Source organism: Sycon ciliatum, chromosome 2 (genome assembly GCF_964019385.1).
Source record: "Sycon ciliatum chromosome 2, ocSycCili1.1, whole genome shotgun sequence".
Classification (NCBI taxonomy): domain Eukaryota; kingdom Metazoa; phylum Porifera; class Calcarea; order Leucosolenida; family Sycettidae; genus Sycon; species Sycon ciliatum.
This window is the reverse complement of record NC_088644.1, coordinates 42,947,796-42,967,287: the sequence shown is the minus strand read 5'-3', so window position 1 is coordinate 42,967,287 and position 19,492 is coordinate 42,947,796. Positions and strand designations below refer to the sequence as shown.

At 49.4% G+C, this 19,492-nt stretch overlaps 1 protein-coding gene across 3 annotated transcripts in view; it reads right to left on the bottom strand.

The window, feature by feature from the left end:
* Positions 1-19,492, bottom strand: part of LOC135810186 (mitochondrial genome maintenance protein mgm101 homolog) — a 91,380-nt gene that overhangs the window by 53,309 nt on the left and 18,579 nt on the right. The window contains exons 4-5 of one of the 3 annotated variants that reach the window (XM_065323659.1): positions 8,681-8,884; positions 2,035-2,829 (exon numbers count right to left, since the gene is read on the bottom strand). The exons of the other annotated variants lie outside the window; for them this stretch is intronic. Of the exons in view, the coding sequence (XP_065179731.1) occupies positions 2,809-2,829; positions 8,681-8,884 (225 nt within the window). The 3' untranslated portion in view covers positions 2,035-2,808. Of the gene's footprint in view, positions 1-2,034; positions 2,830-8,680; positions 8,885-19,492 lie in introns of those variants that run through there. 3 annotated transcript variants of the gene reach the window in all.

Genomic DNA, 19,492 nt, shown 5'->3' with positions numbered 1-19,492 from the left:
TATGACAGTTGGACATCATATGCGGCCATGGTAAAGTTTATTGAATGTTGATTTTTGAGCCGGCAGAAAATACTTTTGATTCACAGCGGACATATGCGACACTGTTGATGTATAATTATGTACAATATGAAATCATGAAATCATGCTGGCATGCCGTATTACAGCTGGGGACTATCAACACTATTGAGTGAGAATCTGTATTATTACCATACAGTTTAGATCTATGGAGAAAGTCCAAGGTCCAGCACATTATGTGTATGCATCATGATCATGATTCTGATGGCTTACTTCCGGTTGATATCTCAATACTGTTACCACCTGATGTTCTGTGATTGGCTGTGGAAAGAGATAGGGCTAAAAATAGGGTCAATGCTGAACCAGGATACGAGCGTGGCTGCCATTGACTTGGATGCCCAGACCATGCACTCGAGCATCCGACTTTGTCTCCACAAGACCTATAATACAATGTGAGTCTTCATGAAGAGAGGAAAGAAAGAAAGTTTGTTAAAAGTAGGAGTGGCGAACAGATATTTCCAACCGTGCGTCTTACCTGCCAGCCACAGCGAGTTGCCTGGGACTGTCCCGCTATTGAAGGGACTGTCCCGCTATTGAAGGTGGTAATTTGGTAATTTTCACCCAAAAGTGCATTTGTCGCATGCCTCACAGCTAGATATGTGTACACGTTTTTCAGACGATGGTGGTGGTGGTTGTGGTGGTGGTGCCGCAATAGGCTAGGTGAAGGGTTCCCGCTTCAAGTGCACGACATGCAACGACTACGATCTTTGTGCATAGTGTGAGCATCTTGAATTGCACGATGAGCACCGACTTGTGTGCATTCGTGAACCAATGCCATTGTTCTCATTTATTATAATATTAATTTTTGGTCTTGGTGGTTGGGGGGGGGGGGGGCTTTCCTGGTGAGGTCTCGTGCTAGAGGCCATTGTGGCAACGGAGCCAGTCGAGCAGCAAAGCAATGTGATACAGGACAGCCGGAAGCAGTTTTAGTCCGGTCCTAGCATATTATCTGTCATACAGTTTGTGTATGATAGTAGGCACACAGTCATACAGTTTGTGTATGATAGTAGGCACACAGTCATACAGTTTGTGTATGATAGTAGGCACACAGTCATACCCTCCTCAGTACTAAACATGCGCTGACGGTGGCCAACAAGTTGGTCTGGTGATGACGTGAACAACACGAACGGGAGCGAGCGGTTCCGGCGGGACTGTGATGCATGTAGGTGGTTTGGTTGTGGTAATTGTGACGGTCCACGGTCCACGGTCCACGGTGTTGTTTAGGCACACCGGCACCACAAGGACCCTCATCTAGTCTATGTGCTGCTGGTGGTGGTGCTGGTGCTGGCGGTGCTGGTGCTTGTGGTGGTGCTGGTGCTTGTGGTGGTGCTTGTGGTGGTGGTGGTGATCATGGTGGTGGTGGTGGTGGTGATGATGATGGTGGTGCTGCTTCCTCTTCCGTCTACCGCAGCTGCTGATCAAGTCTTTGGCTTCAGCCCAGAACAGCTTGCATCCTTTGCCTCAGACTTTCCACAACGGATGATGCCTCCTCAACAACAGGAACAACGGCAGCAGCAGGGAGATGAAGGCAAACCTGATCTGTGGCGCAAGCAACTTGAAAAGGGAGAGGGTATGGACACTGATCCAGCAGGAAAGGAAGAGGGTGTGGGCATGCACTGACCCAGCAGGATTAGCATCAGCTAAGCACCAAGAAATTTGCCCAGGCACCTATCCTCGATGTGATTTCTCTACGTGGTTCACGTATAGCAGAATCTCGCTACCACAGTGTAAGAAAGTTCAGGCTGACATGAGACTGCTCCTCTGAGTACGGTAGGTTCAACTGGAACTGCCAGGTTTTGTTCACCGAACTCCGAGAAACACAGAGGAAATGCTTGAAAGAATGAAAGTACTAACACAGTCGAGCTTGCGATCCAGATCCCATTGTCTGGGTGCATCAGCTAGCCTGGCCCACAGAAGCAAGTGAAGCCCCTACGCAAACAATGCATGCATACGAGGACAGCAAGGAGACACAACACGAGCCTTTCAATTGCTTCAGGGTAGAGCTCCCAGCTCCCCGACAGGGTGCCTTGGGGCCCTGTCGTAACACAAGGAAGAACTAATGGGTGTACAGAAATTAAAGAACAGTTCACCGGAGCTACAGCAAAAAAAAGAGACTTCACGGACATCGCATTTATACACGTATACAGGCACACAAAATTAAACTACCCACACCAGAGTAACACCATTTCGCAACACACAGAGCTGGCAGGTACAGTAGGCCAGGATAATACGAAGCATTCGACACAACTATGGCAGCTTCAGTATGCAGGCGATATCAGGAACATCACCATCGGGGAGATATCAACTAACTAGTTACACACATAATTTAAATACAGTCTACGATGAAGGACACACTTTTTTAAACATTCAGCAGGACACATGAGAACTGTTGGTGCTGCCGGCACTAGCCGTGTTTCACGCAAGAACTAGAATGCACAGGACTACTTCGAAGCACTGGAATACTAGCAGGTGGAAAAACGCAATGATAGTACCCAAAGAAGTCGGACTGAATAAAAAGGCCCTATGAAATACTAGAGGTAAGCTAAAAACACAGCAGGTAAAGTAGTAAGTCACACAGCAAACAGAATCCAGTAACCATGGTAACTGCCTTCCTCTCTGGTAATACACTGTACTAGGATTTCAATCCGTCACTCCTCAAAACCACACCATACAATAAAGCGTCCTTCTGCAGCGTCTTGTCTGGGACCGTGAGTTTCAGTTCACTGGCAGTTCTCACCCTTTTGAACCTTGACCCTAGGAGAGACAGAGGAGACAAATAGCAAGCACGATTGAGCGGTTCTGGCAACCCATTCATACAGATGAATCGAGGATGTCATCAAGGAATGCAGAAACAACGCAGCACCGCAAGGTCCTGATGCTGACAGATCGCGTTCAAGCAATCGAGAAGTCACAACAAGGACAGTCGGTACAACTGATCGCATGAACAAATTTGAAGCCCAGCGCAAAACGAAACTTCCATAGGGAACTTTTGATTCCTGGCTTCAGAAGCAGCAGCTGAATATGATGTCTGCAAAAATTAATCTTCTCTCTCTTCATCTCTCCGTCTCTCTCTCTCTCCAAGTGTTGTTTGACCTGAAATAAGAATGGCATTGTGCAATTCCTGGGGAAATGTATTAGCTGCATTTTTGACATACATATCATATTGGGATCCATAATTATAATGATATATGGTCGTGTGGTGCAAACCTCTAACTAAAGACCACCTGCCACTAAAGACCGCTTTTGCCGGCACCAAGGGGTGGTCGATAGTCACTGGTTTTACTGTACCAGTTTTTCATAAAGACCAAAAAAATAGCCCTGAAAGTTGTGCCATTCTAACAATAGCCACAGGAAATGATAAAATAGTTCATCTGTCACACTCCTGGCTATCCCTAATACCAAGAGTAGATAAACAAGAGTGTGCAACTCCGGATCTCTCCTGCACAATCTGCAGATACCCCGCGCCCACGGCGGAATTTTTTGTTTACGTCACCTTTTTTCAGAGAAACGCGGCTTTGCCGCAGAGCAGTGTGAGAGCACGTGCTGGGCACCGACCTTGTAGTGTAAAGCCCAGCCAAGTGCACGAGGGAAAACTCTCCAAAAGGCTCGCAGCGCGTGCGTCGTCGAAAAGATTACGTCAACAAAAAATTCCGCCGTGGGCCAACCCGTCCGCGAGTTGCACACTCTTGTTTATCTACTCTTGCTAATACAGTAAGTCACATGAAATCTTATCTTGCTGAAATTCAACTCGCGTCGTGTTAGCCATTCGGTGAGTTATTATGGGAAGCGTAGTGTTTGAAATTAGGGGTGAAACGAGTATCTATTTTGACCAACCGATCACTCATTCATAATATTCGATCGAGTATCCGATTATTTCGAGTATTTTATCGGAATTCAAAAGCGCTAGATTTGTGAGTTCTCGACTAATTCGGAAGAAATTATCTGTGAACATAGAACAAAAGTCGCCAACGTCTTGTACAGAGTGTAAAGTAACGATTTTCACCAGTACTTTCATTATCTCAAAACAAAATAACGTTACTTGCCGTGGTGATCGCATCGTCCAAGTCATAAAATACTGACTCAAAGGCACGAATAATGCGTGCATACCAGTCGATGAGCAGTACTACAGGAGTTTTTGAAAAATAGAATGCCAGTACTAAAAAAAAAAAAAAAAAACCGATCGAGTGCAAAATTTCGAATACTCGCTCGTTTGAGATTTTCGAACGAATACTCGAATATTCGAACTAATTGTTTCACCCCTATTTGAAATGCTAAAAAATTCCAAGGACGAATCGGGAGGAGTCGGTGCACAACATCGTCCCCTGTTCACACTCGAATGCAGCCGTTTTGTACGCTTGCGTTCCCGCATACGGTACGGAAAGTAGAACAGCCTCAACTCTTCCTGTCGCTTCCCGATCCGTACGGCAGACAGTCCCGAAGGTTCCCGTCGCGCGCACCGTCGAATGTGAACTAGGCTTAAATTCCACATACACCTTTGGACCTTTGGATGCCCATTGCTCCGTGCAATGATAGCATCAGGAGTTGCAGTATTTCCTGTGGCGAGTTAGATCGTTGGGCCGACGGAAGTCCCTGCCACAGCCGCAAATGAACACTCTAGGCTTTGGCACAGCCGGTCGGGGACGATTGCACACGAGGCGCCAGTCTCATCTGTCCTGCGCCAATACGCACCAGTCACCTGTCATGCACCGAGCACTCAGATCAGCAGCGGCGATGTCCCTCCAACGTTTCTTGGGACCGTGTCTGGGCCTTGTGTTGAGTCCCTCGGCAAATAGAACGCGCTTGGGGAGACGAGAATCCTCCATTCGCCCAAGGTGGCCAAGTCAGCGTAAGCGGTGACAGCGTACGACCTCCGCCATTGACGACGGCATATCGAAACGACGGGCTAGTTCCTCAGAAGAAATGCGATCCTGCCACTGCTGGTCCCGAGACACACCCAGAATCACTCGGATGCAATGGTGATGGAATACCTCCAGGCGATGTAGCTGCGGGGCCTTCAACGTCCAGCTCTCTGATGCATAAAACAGGACCATCAAGACGCAAGCTTGGTACACATAGCGCCGTGTCCCAAGAGACAGTGACGTGTTGCGGAAGATGGGGTTCGTTAGGCTGCCAAACGCACGCGATGCCTTTGCCAAACGGGATGCGATTTCATGATCCGGCTGACCATCCCCACTGATGTTGCTTCCAAGGTAGGTGAAATCATCCTGGCAACTGATGACGTCATCACCACCGAGGACAGGGAGATCTGCACATACTCGACCTGGTCCAACCGACATTGCCTTGGTCTTGGTGATACTGACAGTCAGGCCCCAGTCAGACGCCCATGAGATGAACTCATTGGCCATAGTGCACAGATTCTCATGTGAGGTGGTGTACAGTGCGGCATCGTCGGCAAACTGTGACTCAGTGACGTCAAGGTGCTCAAGGCGACTCTTGGTTGTGCGATCGCCGACGAGCTTGCGACCCAAACGATAGCGCAGTGGAAAGCCAGGAACAGCGGAGATCGACCGCCAGTGGCAGTGGGCCACAACAGCTGCGAAATATATGTTAAACATAATAGGAGCAAGTGTGCATCCTTGACGCAAACCATTGCGGACCTCAAATTCCGACGACCTGCCATTGTCGACACGAACATGGGCGAGCATACCATTATGCAGAGACTGGATCAATGACAACATCTTTGGAGGAACACCGCATTTCTCCAGGACCAACCACAAACCAGCACGGGGGATAGAGTCATAAGCCTTTCGCAAGTCTACGAAAAGGACGTACAAGTTCGACTCATGTTCGATGGCTTTCTCCACAAGCTGTTCGATGGTTTTCTCCACAAACTGCCGAGCAACAAAAACCATATCTAAGCAGCCACGTCCCTTGTGGAAACCACATTGCGTGTCCGGCAGAATGTCCTCGGCGATCTCCTCAAGACGATCCTGGATGATCCGCGCGAACAGCTTGCCTACGACGTCCAGCAGACTGATGCCACGCCAGTTGTCACACACGCGAAGATTACCTTTCTTGGGGATGGGGACAATTTGCGCATCTCGCCAATCACCGGGGACGCATCCAGATGACCATACCTGCACCATCAGCTCATGAATGCGACGCTGAAGAACTTCACCTCCACAAAGCACAAGTTCCGGGAGGATGCCAGATTGACCAGCTGCAGTGCCTCGCTTCATGTTACCTAAGGCATGTTGGAGTTCCTCAAATGCTGGTACAGTATCTAGATCCTCTCGCACCTCCAGCTCCGGCATGGAATTCACAACATCAGCATTAAACTCCGAGGGAACATTCAGAACACGCTCGAAATGCCGACCGAATCTGGCTCGGGTAGAGTCAATATCTGGCGTAGCATTCCCATTCTCATCGAGAACAGATGATGTAGCAGTTGATTTCCTCCCGACATGAACACCCTGCAACATGTTTATGCAGCGCCACCGAGTACGACCATCTTTCTTGGCCTCTTCTGCATGACGCGCAGTCTTCATGACCCATCTGTCCTTTGCATCCCGCACTGCCTTTGCAACAAGTCGCTGGTGTCTCCTGAAGACCTGACGGTTTTGGCGGGTGTCATTGGCTAGCAAGATCTGGTGGTGTTTGTTCTTCTCCTGAATGAGCGGTTCCAGCTCATCACGACTCTCAAGGAACCAATCCGGCTGGGCACGGCGCTTATATCCCAGGACTGATGAAGAAGCCGATATAAGCGGATCACGAACGCGAGACCAAGACGAGTCAATGGTGTCATCCCCAGGTGACTCTTGCTGCAGGCCAGGACCATTTCCAAGCACATCATCCAGCTTGGTCTGAAATTCCTTCCGGATGTCACTATCATGCAGGTTGTGCACCGCCAGTCGGCGTGGAGCTGACTGCGACTTGCGTGGGCGGGAGAAATCCAGTGCCAGCTTACTCCGCACCATACAATGATCCGTCCAGAACGATGCACCGCGCATCACCGTAACATCCTGACAGAATACACGTTGGTCTTGTCGTAGTATGACATAGTCAATCAGATGCTGTTGTCGTGTCGCAGGGTGTGTCCAAGTGCCGCGCCGAAAAGGTCTCTTGCGAAACCAGGTGTTCATTACGCAGAGAGAGTTCCTGGCACAAAAAGACAGCAGATCTTCCCCAGCCTGGTTGCATTGACCGAGGCCAAACTGTCCTAGTACCTGGTCCCACAGTGGGCGCTCATCAGAAGGATCTGCAAGTGACAATGAACCGACGCGAGCGTTGAAATCTCCTAGAAGGACCATGACATCATTTTTGTTCACATGATGAAGGGCATCTTGCAAGTCTCGAAAGAATTTATCCTTCACTGCTCGAGTCGCCTTGCTAGTTGGTGCATACACGTTTACAATTGTCAGATACTGGTCAGAATATCGCTGGCCACCACGCTGGAGCTTGTCTCCCTTCATGCCGACTAGAAAGCGAGCTGTGGCGATACGTGAACTGATCGCGTTCCACTGTTCGCCGCCTCTCCTCCAGGGCGATGTCATGTCAGGCCCCATCCAAATCCCAACGCCCTCGTCACGCCGAGCTGTTTCACCGTCGGCCGGAAAGGGCCTCCCGGAATGAACAAAAGTGCAAGCGCCGACAGGCCAGACATCACTTCCAAACCACTTGGTTTCTTGTATACCAGCTACACCAATTTCAAATTTTCGTAATTCCTCCGACAAGAAATCCAAGCCGCGATCGACTCGCTTAGCAGCAGATGGCACCTTACGGCAAATCCGAGCATCTCCTGTGCTCTCAACTAGTGACTGCACATTCCAGCTCGCGACAAGAAGCCTCCGCCGTCCCAACTTTCTCTTCGCCTTCATCTTCAATTTCGAAAATTCAAATTTCGTTCGAACTATACTGCATCTCCTGCTTGTGCTATTAGGGAGGTTTCGCTCTACGTAATTACGTATGAAAATCCGTATGTCGTACGCGCCGGGGAGCGAGGGCAACTTTCATACGTAAATCTCTCTACGGATCTCCGTAGGAAAGCTCTTTCCTACGTTGGGTCCTCCGTAGGACTTTTTGAAATATTTTTTCGAATTTTCCGGATTTATCCAGGGCAAAGTTCAAGCCGCGCGAAACACAAGGTACACACACCGTACACCACGTGCAAAATAAGATGGAAAACGCGGTTTCGGTTCGTAGTGCATGCGGTGGGCGCATGCAGCCAACGCGTCTCCAAGCAACTAGGCCTGTTTAGCAGTCGTGGAGAAATCACGTAGAGCGAAACCCAACAGCTCTGATTTTTACGTATGAAAATTACGTGCGGTTCCTACGTTATTTTCATACGTAATTCCGTAGAGCGAAACCTCCCTATTGCGTGTCAAAAAACTCCCAGTGAAGCGCAAATTCACTGAGACGGGCTGCCACAGCCATGGCCTGGTCTACACCACACGGCGCATGGCTGCTGAAGGCAGCTACATCCTCCTTGTCAGAGCTCCAAAAAGCACAACTGACTCCTACAACTACAACCAACTGCCACACACACACACACACACACACACACACACACACACACACACACACACACACACACACACACACACACACACACACACACACACATACACACACACAATGCACTTACCCGGCTAACAAGTATCTGATACTCAGGGAACACTCCAAGGTCCCTGCAACAATACGTCAAAGCATTGTAGCAACTCTTTTCGATAGCTCTGTTCCTTTTCATACCAGGGTATTGTTTAACAAGAGATGCAGCTTCAGCAAGACACTGCCCGTCGACAAATAGCCCCCAGTCTTGAATAAGGAGATCAGACGACTTAACTGGTGTCTAGAGGAAAAGGTGCAAACACATATGCACGCACACACACACACACACGCACACACACAAACACACACACACACACAAACACACACACATACACACACACACACACACACACACACACACACACACTTGTACTTGCTCACTGCCAAAACTGGTCACGTGGGTCTCCCCGGGAGAGGGGAGAGAGACTCAAAAGGAATCTTGGAAAGATGACTCAATTGGCCATTGAACCACCCAACGGCCGACACCCCCTGAAATCCCCAAACTAGGGTGGACTTGAAATGATCCCACTTATGGGCTCACCACACCTCAGTAAGTGGGTGAGGACAAGGTGCAGAAAAAAGGATTGACGGCATCAGGGTATCCGTCCCGGGATCCAACTGCAGGTACCCCTGCCCCCAGTGAAGGTAATACTTGGTACTAGCGTGGGTGGCTAAATCAGAGTGGATCTGATATAAGCTTCACTAGCACCATTGATTACACAAGAGTTAATCTAGCCAGAAGCAGTCCATGGTTAACAGGTATGTATACTTCAAATAGAAAGTATATGAACCCTGAAACCAACAAAGGTGGTAGGTACAACAATACACCTTCAAGCAGCCGAGCCCGTTGGCAACAGGCCCAACACTATCTGGCATAAGTGTACCCACCAACCAAACTAGCTGGCACACACACACACACACACACACACACATGTACACATGCCCGGACAGACACACAAGTACACGTACACACAAAATTAACCAAAGACACAGGAAATTGCACGCAGCACAGTACTCTTTCACTTTTGGTGACAGTTGTGGATATTTTTCATCAGAATATATTTAAAAAGAATTTTGTTCATTTTGGTTGATTATATTTTCAGAATTCTCTGTCTCTCATAATATGGAGAGAGAGAGAGAGAGAGAGAGAGAGAGAGAGAGAGAGAGAGAGAGAGAGAGAGAGAGAGAGAGAGAGAGAGAGAGAGCATTCGGAAATATCATCAACCAAAAATGAACAATGTCAAGAAGAGGTTGTTGTGATGACTACGATACTGGGGGAATTGCGTGTTGCACCCTACATGAAACGAAATGAGAAGCTATCGACGCCTTCTCAGGATTCCGTTCACTGATCACCGGACGAATGTGTCTGTTAGAGAGGAAATAAATAGTATTCACAAACAAGTCCCACTTATTGTTTCTGTTCGTAAAAGGAAATTGCAATTTTTGGTCATATTGTTCGTTCCGGCTGTTTGTCATTGACTGTTCTTCAGGGCTGTGTTGCTGGAGGTCGTGGCCGAGGCAGACCCAGAATGTCATGGCTTGATAATAATATTTCATGGACTGCACTTGACGTGCAGTCCCTGCTCGCTGCTGCACGCGATGGATTTTTATGGCGGTCGCTTGTTCATACTTGCTCTGTGACGACCTTAGGGCTATGGGCTTGTGATGATTCCTACCTTCCAACCCGGCAAATATTTAGATTTTGATAGAAACGATTCAAAGCCTCTCAATTATTTTGTAATACTTGAAGTATAAATATAAGAATAATAATAATAATAATTACATGTATAATATACTTTCACACAAAACAAGCTCGGTGCAGCACTAATCACGGCAGGGGAACCCAACCCTCCACCATCGCCAACTCACGAAGCATGTGAACTGGACAGTGACGGGCCGACCGAGCACCCCTGACACACAACACAGCGGAACGTAGCAGTGCGAAAGACACCCGACAGCGATAGTAACCCATCAACGACGAAGATGATGATGATGATGATGATGATGATGATGATGATGATGATGATTTTTTTTTTTTTTTTTTTTTTTTGATGATGATGAAGCCACTTCTTTGGGCAAACAAAACACAATTTCCCAAGATGAAGGAGTGGAACCCTACACAAATAATAGTTTAAATGAATCCAACGCAAAGATCGTTTTTCCATGAAATACAACAATTGAACACAATTACATGCTTAAAGGCATGAAAGCAACAAAACAGCAACAAAAGGGTAAGCGCCATACCAATCCCACATGCACAGTCAGGACACAGCACGATACTTAACAAACTAGACCTGACTCGGCCACGGCAATCGAGACATCATGAAAACATCTCGCCGGATGGTGGTACCGTGACCGAGCCCCACGTATGCACAACACAGCAGCACGCAGCAAAGCAAAAGACAGCCGACAGCGGAGTAAACCAATGACCTGGGAATAGTGAGATCCCGATGACTCGGCCTGCATCTGGCACAGTCTCTTGAGGAACACATTGCACAGCCTCCCACAACCACCATGCACAGAGAACACGAGAGGTGTGAAAGCGGCTCTTTCTACATTTGTGACTCTTGGCCCATATTCGTTCCACTTACGCCGCTCGTGCTGCTGGTACAATGCAGGAAGGGTTCTGGACCCGTAGGAAGGAGCATCTGGGCAAAATACCCTTACATCAAAAAAAGCTTCCTCCCCACGGGTCCAAAACCCTCGAGCGGCTATGTCCAGGCGCGCATCCTCTCGGCGGTTCGTTGACCGAAGAGGAAACCTCTCACCAGAAAGAGGTTGCAGCGCTGGTTCTGTCGAAACGGCTGTGCAGACTTCAGTCAATTCCCTCGCCAGCAGGTCACGTATCTCGTTATGACGAAGTGTCGGGAAGCCGCCCCTGGCGCAACATAGCTGATGCTCAACTGAGAACAGCTCACCACACACACAGGTTGCTGGTGTATTGGCTAGCGGCCATGCATATCTCAATGCCAGAGCATCCCGGAAGTCACGCTTGGTGAGACGAAAGCCATGCTCCGCCAGGGGCAGCACGCTCAGCCATGAGGATGATCCTTTCTCCGTGTGTTCTTCTATTCGTCGCTTCGTCATCTCATCGCTCGTGTCCACTATTTTGTTCCTGGCTGCCTTTGCGCGCTCCCGGTTTTCGGTGTGGACGACACGCTTTTTGTGACGCATTTCATCGATCATCCTCTGAAAGGGGGTACCAGCACCAGCAACATCAGCAGCCACATCCGGTCCAGGGTTTGAGTTGCCAGCGACCTCCCGCGGCTGCACCTCCGTTGCCGTCATCGTGGGAGTGGGAGACGCTCCACCACGGTCAGCAGTATCTGCAGAAGCCGGCACATCTCCAGCGAGAGAAATTGGATCGCTATCCTTAGCGAAATCGCCCAGAACCTCCTTCACCATAGGTCCGGACACTTGCTTGGAGCCCTGGTGCTCAAACCGTGGTCGAGTCGTGAGGTCCGGAAGGGCCATCCCACCATCCCGTGTCGGGAGCTTTAGAATATCAATGTCTTTCAGAGGCACGCTCGGTTGTCCCACGAGCTCCGGTAGAAGTGAGGAGTGAAGCTCCCGCTCCAACGGCGCCAAGTCCTCCGCAGAAACAGCCATAGTTCGAAACACATAGTTCCATCTGTTGACTAAGCCATGGGTCAACGCAGAGTATGCTGCATGCGGCTCTGATGCGGCATAATTTGCCAAAATCTCTGTATGTTTCACCCACTCTTCTACTTTTGTCTCTTTGAATTCTCCGAGGAATGCCTCAGTCCCGATAGCAGCGCCCAGATACTGTACGCCACGAGACTTGACGTGGATAGTTGTGTCACCAAAAGTCTCGGCAGCCAAGGACTCAAAGCCAGGCTTGACGAGTAGTTGCGTTTTTGTTTCGTTGATGTTGTAGCCGTATTTTTGGCCCTCTTCCTTAAGGAGGTTGTACCACTTTCGCAATGGGGAGAGCCCTCCGGCAGCTGCCGAGTCATCTGCAAACCATCCCTGGCACACATCTGCAACATTGGTTCCGACTGACTTGACGAGAGGGGTGAGAGCCGTGGCATAAATGGCCATCGCAAGAGGGTCACCCTGGGTTGTGCCCTCCTGTGACAATAAAGACTGGCCACCACGCACAAAGAGGGATGCAGGGTCTTGGTAAGTATTCAATGTTATTTGTGCTAGCGGGGGGCATACTCGAGCAATATTGTGCAATGCAGCGCGGCGATTCAAGCTATTGAAGGCATTGCGAGCATCGACTAGCAACACTGCCTCAGCCTTTTCCGAAGCAAAGGCAGCCGTCATTGAGTGCACCATAGCCTCCACCCCAGCCGGGATGCCCGTGCAGGCCTGAACTGGTCCGCAGGCTTGCATAATGTCGGGTTTCATCAGAAACAATGCCGCCTTGGAGCACAGTCTACGAAACACTTCACATACCCCTATTGGCCGAACGCCAGGGTTCTTGTTGAGGGCAATGAGTCTGCAAGCTGTGTACGGTGTGAGTGAGCCGGAGGGGACTGAGTCGGTACAGATCAAGCGTGTGAAGCACGCCACTGCCTCACGCAGATCAGTAGATGCACCTTTGTAACATGTGCATAGCCGCCGCCAAGCATCCGCGTCCAGGCCGGAAGGACCCGCAGAACCGTGCAGAGAAAGGGCAGTGCGTTTGATCAACTCACCATTGACGCTGGCGAAGTAGATACTGCTGACATTGCCCGCCTCCTCCTGAAGCAGGATGTCCGGTGCTGCCGGTGCCGACCCCGGATGCTTCCCGACGAGAATTTCACGGACTGACTGGGATTGATGAGAATCAGAAATGATGTCGTCCATGCCCAAGACCGGTTTATCACACTTGGGCTTGGTTGCATTATCCAGCATTCTCAGTGCGCAGTGAACTCGGCCCTGTTCCATCAAGTGGCCAAACTCATGAGCAGGGTCTTCGCCACGCCTGGATCTCCGATTCTGCGATGTCTTGAGCATATGCTGAATAGTTCGACCCTCCTGCACTAGCTCCATATAGGAACCCTGGATCCATAAATTTAGTCTGCGACGAGTGTGGTCAGAGCACTCTGCGGCAGGGCAATTCCGACCTACTCGCTGGAGCACCAACGCTGGAAGCAGGAAGAAACGATATAGAGCAGTGGCTTCCGCTCCTCGGGACGAATTGAACTTTTGAAGTTCTGACGTGAGTGTCCGAACAAACTCTTTGCCAACACTGCCGGTCGGAGCCCGGAAGAGGTTCTTTTCCCAACTCGCCACCTCCTGATAGATGTCAGCCATGTCAAAAGGCATGGAGACCCGAGGGGTGGTGGGAACTGGAGAGGCAGCGTCCGGCTGGCTCGAGCCAAGCACCTGCGAAAATGGATCCACATCCGCATGCCCAGAACCCGTAGCCTGCAAATCGATATTCCCCGTAGATGGGCATAGCTGGGGTTGGGATGAGATAAGAGTGGACCGTGAGTCATCCTCCCCATGCACTGCCTGTTGTACAGTACCCCCAGCGCCCGAATCCACACTCATCAGTGGCGCACCAGAGTCAGATTCCTCCAAACTGGTAAGCAAGTCAACCTGAGATGCTGTCGGAATCAATGCAGTTGCAGCAGAGGTGCCACTCTGAATAATCTGGGGCTGAGAGCTCGGGACCCCAGGCACCGAAGCAACATTACGACAGGTGCCAAGTCGACCCCTCCCAGGATAGCAGTTACTACAAACTCTGCCAGCCCTGACACAAGCGCATCGTATGCACGTACCCCCTGCTTGGCAGCGACAACATGGCACCGCGCTGGCTAGACCGCACTCGACTATGTCACTTGGGGGGAATGGCGAGGAATCAGAGCTGGGATGAATCCCAAGTGGGTGATCTACACGCAGCCAGGAGTCGACATCGCGCCTGCCACTGCCACAACCCTCATCTGCAGATGCAGTGGATTCATCAGAGCTATCCTCCGGTGATATGTTTCGCTGAGATGGCTGGCTGGCTGAACATCCTCCACCACCACTGACCACAATACCAGCGCCAACAGCACCAGCAGGCTGTGAGGCGATGGATTCAGTTTGGTTGTGACAAAGGCTAGGGGTAGCTCTACCAGGGTAGCAGTCCACACAGCGCTTCTTCGCACGAACACATCTGCATCTAACACATTTGCGACCAATCTGGCAGTTGCAGCACGGCATCACGACAGAACTGGCAGGGATAGGAGGTGTGAGGATGACTGAGGTGACGACTGCATCAGGACTGTACGACCAGAGTCACCAATCGTGTCAGAAACTGCCTCCAGCAGCAAGGCAGTCACACTCCTCTCCTCACTGGTCTAACACTGGCCATTGGGTGGCCATTGGGTGCCTCCAAAGGATAAAATGTGATGACCACTCCACCGAACAGCAACAGACAGCAGCGCCAGCCAAGTCAAGCTTCTCAGTTCCTCTCCAGCAACCAAGTCAACCAAGCAAACCAAGAGCCTCAGAATTGCCAACCGTGATGATGATGATGATGATGATGATGATGATGATGATGATGATGATGATGATGATGATGATAAACACAGTGACTTGGCCTACTCGCTGGTTATGGGTCGATTGCGGTGCCTGCTCTCGTTCACTTTACTCCGTTGGGCAATGACCTGTTTTCGTGGCTGCCGTAGCTCCTACCAGAAAAAGTCAGTCAAGAATTTCAGGAGTTATTGTTTGATGGGTCGTTAGATAGAGGCCGGTGTTTGTGAGACTGCAATCATTTAATGTTTCTTCCTTAGTGGTGTAGGTAGATTCTGTGTGTAGGTAGATTCTGTTTTGTAAGCATAGTAGGACTACTTTTGTTTTGTAAGTCAATCTCATTCTCCACGCTTTGCTGTCATTTGGTTATGTTTTAAAGTAGTTTTTATGACCTGATGTTTGTTTTTTATATTTGTAGTTCTATTGTTGACATCTTTTGTCTTTTCTTTGGGTTAAAAGGTTAACTTCATCCTCGTTTTCTTATTGCCTTGTATTGGAATTTGCCCATAAAAGTGGCTACGGTGTGATAATGCATTTTTATATTTCGTGTTTTAACATTATTTTCAGAAAATTGCTCTTACAATACCTTGCGTTTTATATTCATAATATTGTTGCCCGTAAAAGCGGCTTGGTCACATGATGATGATGATGATGATGATGATGATGATGATGATGATGATGATGATGATGATGGATAAGCAGTTTTTGGTAGAAGTCGCAAATGAGAAGGGTCTATCATCGTGGCTGACGGTGGCTCCCCGCTGGCAGCATGGAACAATTTTAAAGAAATCAGATTTCCGGGACGCTGTATGCATCCGGTATGGTCACAGATTGAGTGGACTGCCGGAGAAATGTGTGTGTGGAGTGGATCTCAGTCCCGCACACGCCCTCACTTGTGCTACTGGTGGGTACACAATCGCCAGGCACAACGAGGTGAGAGACCTTGTCGCCGGTCTCCTGAGAGAGGCAGGTGTTGTTGACGTCGAGACCGAGCCTAGATTATTGCCGTGCGGTGATGAGGATCTACCAGGAGGGCGTTCGCTCAACAGAAGTACTGAGGCTCGTCTTGACGTGCGGGCTCGGGGCTTTTGGTCGTGGCAACAAGACGCTTTTTTTGATGTGCGGATTACCCATCCCGCAGCGTCCGTGTTGTCTCGATCAAAAGCCTTGAGTCAGCTGAAGTCCCATGAACGGGCAAAAAAGAATCAATATGCCAGCCGCGTTGTGAATGTCGAGCGAGGATCGTTCACCCCACTGGTGTTCTCGACTTATGGTTTCAGCGGGCCTGAGACAACTCAATTCCTAAAGTCTCTTGCCTCTCTCTTTGTAGAGAGAAGCCAGGATCTCAAATATCCTGTTGTCATGGGTATGTTGCGTACCCGCCTGTCGTTTTGCCTCTTGAGGTGGGCCATTACGTGCTTTCGTGGTTGCCGAGGGTCTTATAACAGACGGCGGGTGAATTCCTTTGTGGCCCAGTGTCGTTTGGCCGCATAGTGAATTTTTATGCTATGCCTCTCAACAATATCACTTTGGATAACATCACATTAAATTTTTATAAATAACTATTAATTTTGGTAAAGTAACATCATCTGTCATTCAATATCTATCTGGTAAAATAATCAGCATTTGAATATCTACTTGGTACTAATCATTCAACTGTTAAATGTCATATATTTACCTGAATATCTATCACGATTTTTGCACATAATCTCGGTTATCACCGTTTCAAGCCAGTACAAGAGGCCGCTTCCAATGATGATGATGATGATCGGCATTCCATTCGCATGCGAGGCTGGTGTGCACGCAGCTTAAGAGCTGTTCCAACAGGATGACGTTGAGGGTGTCCTGTTTGTGGATGCTAGCAATGCGTTTAATTCACTGAACAGGAAGGCGGCTCTGCATAATGTACCGCGTGTGTGCCCTGCTATGTCCAAGATCTTCAGCAACACCTATGGCAGCCCGATCCGCCTCTTTGTCTCGGGAGGTGGTGAGATTCTGTCCCGTGAAGGGACCTGCCAGGGGGATCCGTTGGCCATGGCTATTTACGCTCTTGCGACCGTCCCGTTGATCAGGCGACTTCGGGATACCAACGTATCAGTAAAGCAGGGATGGTATGCAGATGACGATTCAGCCTGGGGTAGGATACCATCACTATGGTCATATTGGAACGATATCAGTCAGATTGGTCCAGGCTATGGGTATTTCCCGAATCCCAAGAAAACCGTTCTCCTTGTAAAGCCTCAGTATGAACAGGATGCTCGGCTACAGTTCCAGGGCTCTGGCGTCGTCATCACAACTGATGGTAGCCGATATCTTGGAGGTGTGATTGGCAGCGAGGATTTTTGTTCTTCCTTTATGGAGCGGCGTGTCCAGAAGTGGGGACGGGTATTGGATACATTGTCTTCAATGGCAACCACACAGCCAAAGGCAGCCTATAGCGTATTAACTAAAGGTTTGTCGAGCTCCTGGACCTATCGCATTCGTTGTTCGCCATGTTCTCCAGAGCTCCTGACGGCGATCGACACCGTGATTGATGAACGTCTGCTTCCGGCCCTACTTGGCGATGGTGTCCGTCCTGGTAGTCCTGAGAGAGAGAGAGCTGTTGACATTCCCCGTCCGGTATGGTGGCCTTGCCATTCCCGTTCTGGCGGCTAGTGCACCTGCTGAATTTATTGCGTCAAGGGCAGTGACCAAGCCTCTGGTACAGCTGCTGCTGACCGGCGATTACACAAGCTCTCTTGATGTTTCCTGTGTGCCACAGATGGAAGCCCAGGAGAAAATCGCACAGCCTGATGGAAATATTGGTGTGCTGGCGAATCCGGATCAATTAATCTTGACACATGATCCGGTCCGTGATGCAGTGGGCGATGCACGGCACATTGCAAGGACAACGCGTGCGGCCAGGATCGGGGATGTAGATCGTCGCCAAGCCGATATCAAGCTATGCTTGACTGCCGAGCAGCAGTTCTTGGTAGAAGTCGCAAATGAGAAGGGCCTATCATCGTGGCTTACGGTGGCTCCCCGCTGGCAGCATGGAACAATTTTAAAGAAATCAGATTTCCGGGACGCTCTATGCATCCGGTATGGTCATAGATTGAGTGGACTGTCGGAGAAATGCGTGTGTGGAGTGGATCTCAGTGTCGCACACGCTCTCACTTGCGCTACTGGTGGGTACACAATCGCTAGGCACAACGATGTGAGAGACCTTATCGCCGGTCTCCTGAGAGAGGCAGGTGTTGTTGACGTCGAGACCGAGCCTAGATTATTGCCGTGCGGTGATGAGGATCTACCAGGAGGGCGTTCGCTCAACAGAAGTACTGAAGCTCGTCTTTGATGTGCGGGCTCGGGGTTTTTGGTCATGGCAACAAGACGCTTTTTTTGATGTGCGGATTACCCATCCCGCAGCGTCCGTGTTGTCTCGATCAAAAGCCTTGAGTCAGCTGAAGTCCCATGAACGGGCAAAAAAAGAATCAATATGCCAGCCGCGTTGTGAATGTCGAGCGAGGATCGTTCACCCCACTGGTGTTCTCGACCTATGGATTCAGCGGGCCTGAAACAACTCAATTCCTAAAGTCTCTTGCCTCTCTCTTTGTAGAGAGAAGCCAGGATCTCAAATATCCTGTTGTCATGGGTATGTTGCGTACCCGCCTGTCGTTTTGCCTCTTGAGGTGGGCCATTACGTGCTTTCGTGGTTGCCGAGGGTCTTATAACAGACGGCGGGTGAGTTCCTTTGTGGCCCAGTGTCGTTTGGCCGCATAGTGAATTTTTATGCTATGCCTCTCAACAATATCACTATGGATAACATCACATTTTTTAAATAACTATTTGGTAAAGTAACATCATCTGTCATTCAATATCTAAGGCCACACCAAGTTATTTCATTGTTTCTCGTCACCTGAAAATCTCAAAAGGAACGCGGGCGGAAAAAACAAAATAGGGTTTGAAAAACAAAAACTGCTATTTACACTACAAAGGCCCAATTTATGACCTAAAATCAGACTATACACCACGTGTGACAGTCAATTGCAACATACAGCCAGAAAACCAGGCTCCTGCACCGGCCTCTGGTGAGGAAGTCCAGTGTTGCATGTTATTTAAATAGGAAAGAAAGCAAACCAAAGTTATTATACAAGGGGTACATAAAAGAACAGCCAAGTGCGCGCTTGTGCTAAAATTATGGTATGCGTACATACACGGTGCAAAAGTCGTCCTTCGGTTCGTGCACTAGCACTGCACTCCAGATTTGACGCCGCGCGTACTTTTACAACGCCTTTTTTATGCGTGTTTACCGGGACGCGAGATTTTTTTTTGGTCCAATCCTCAAGAAAGGTACGCGCGCGGTGACGAGAAACAATGAAAAAACTTGGTGTGGCCT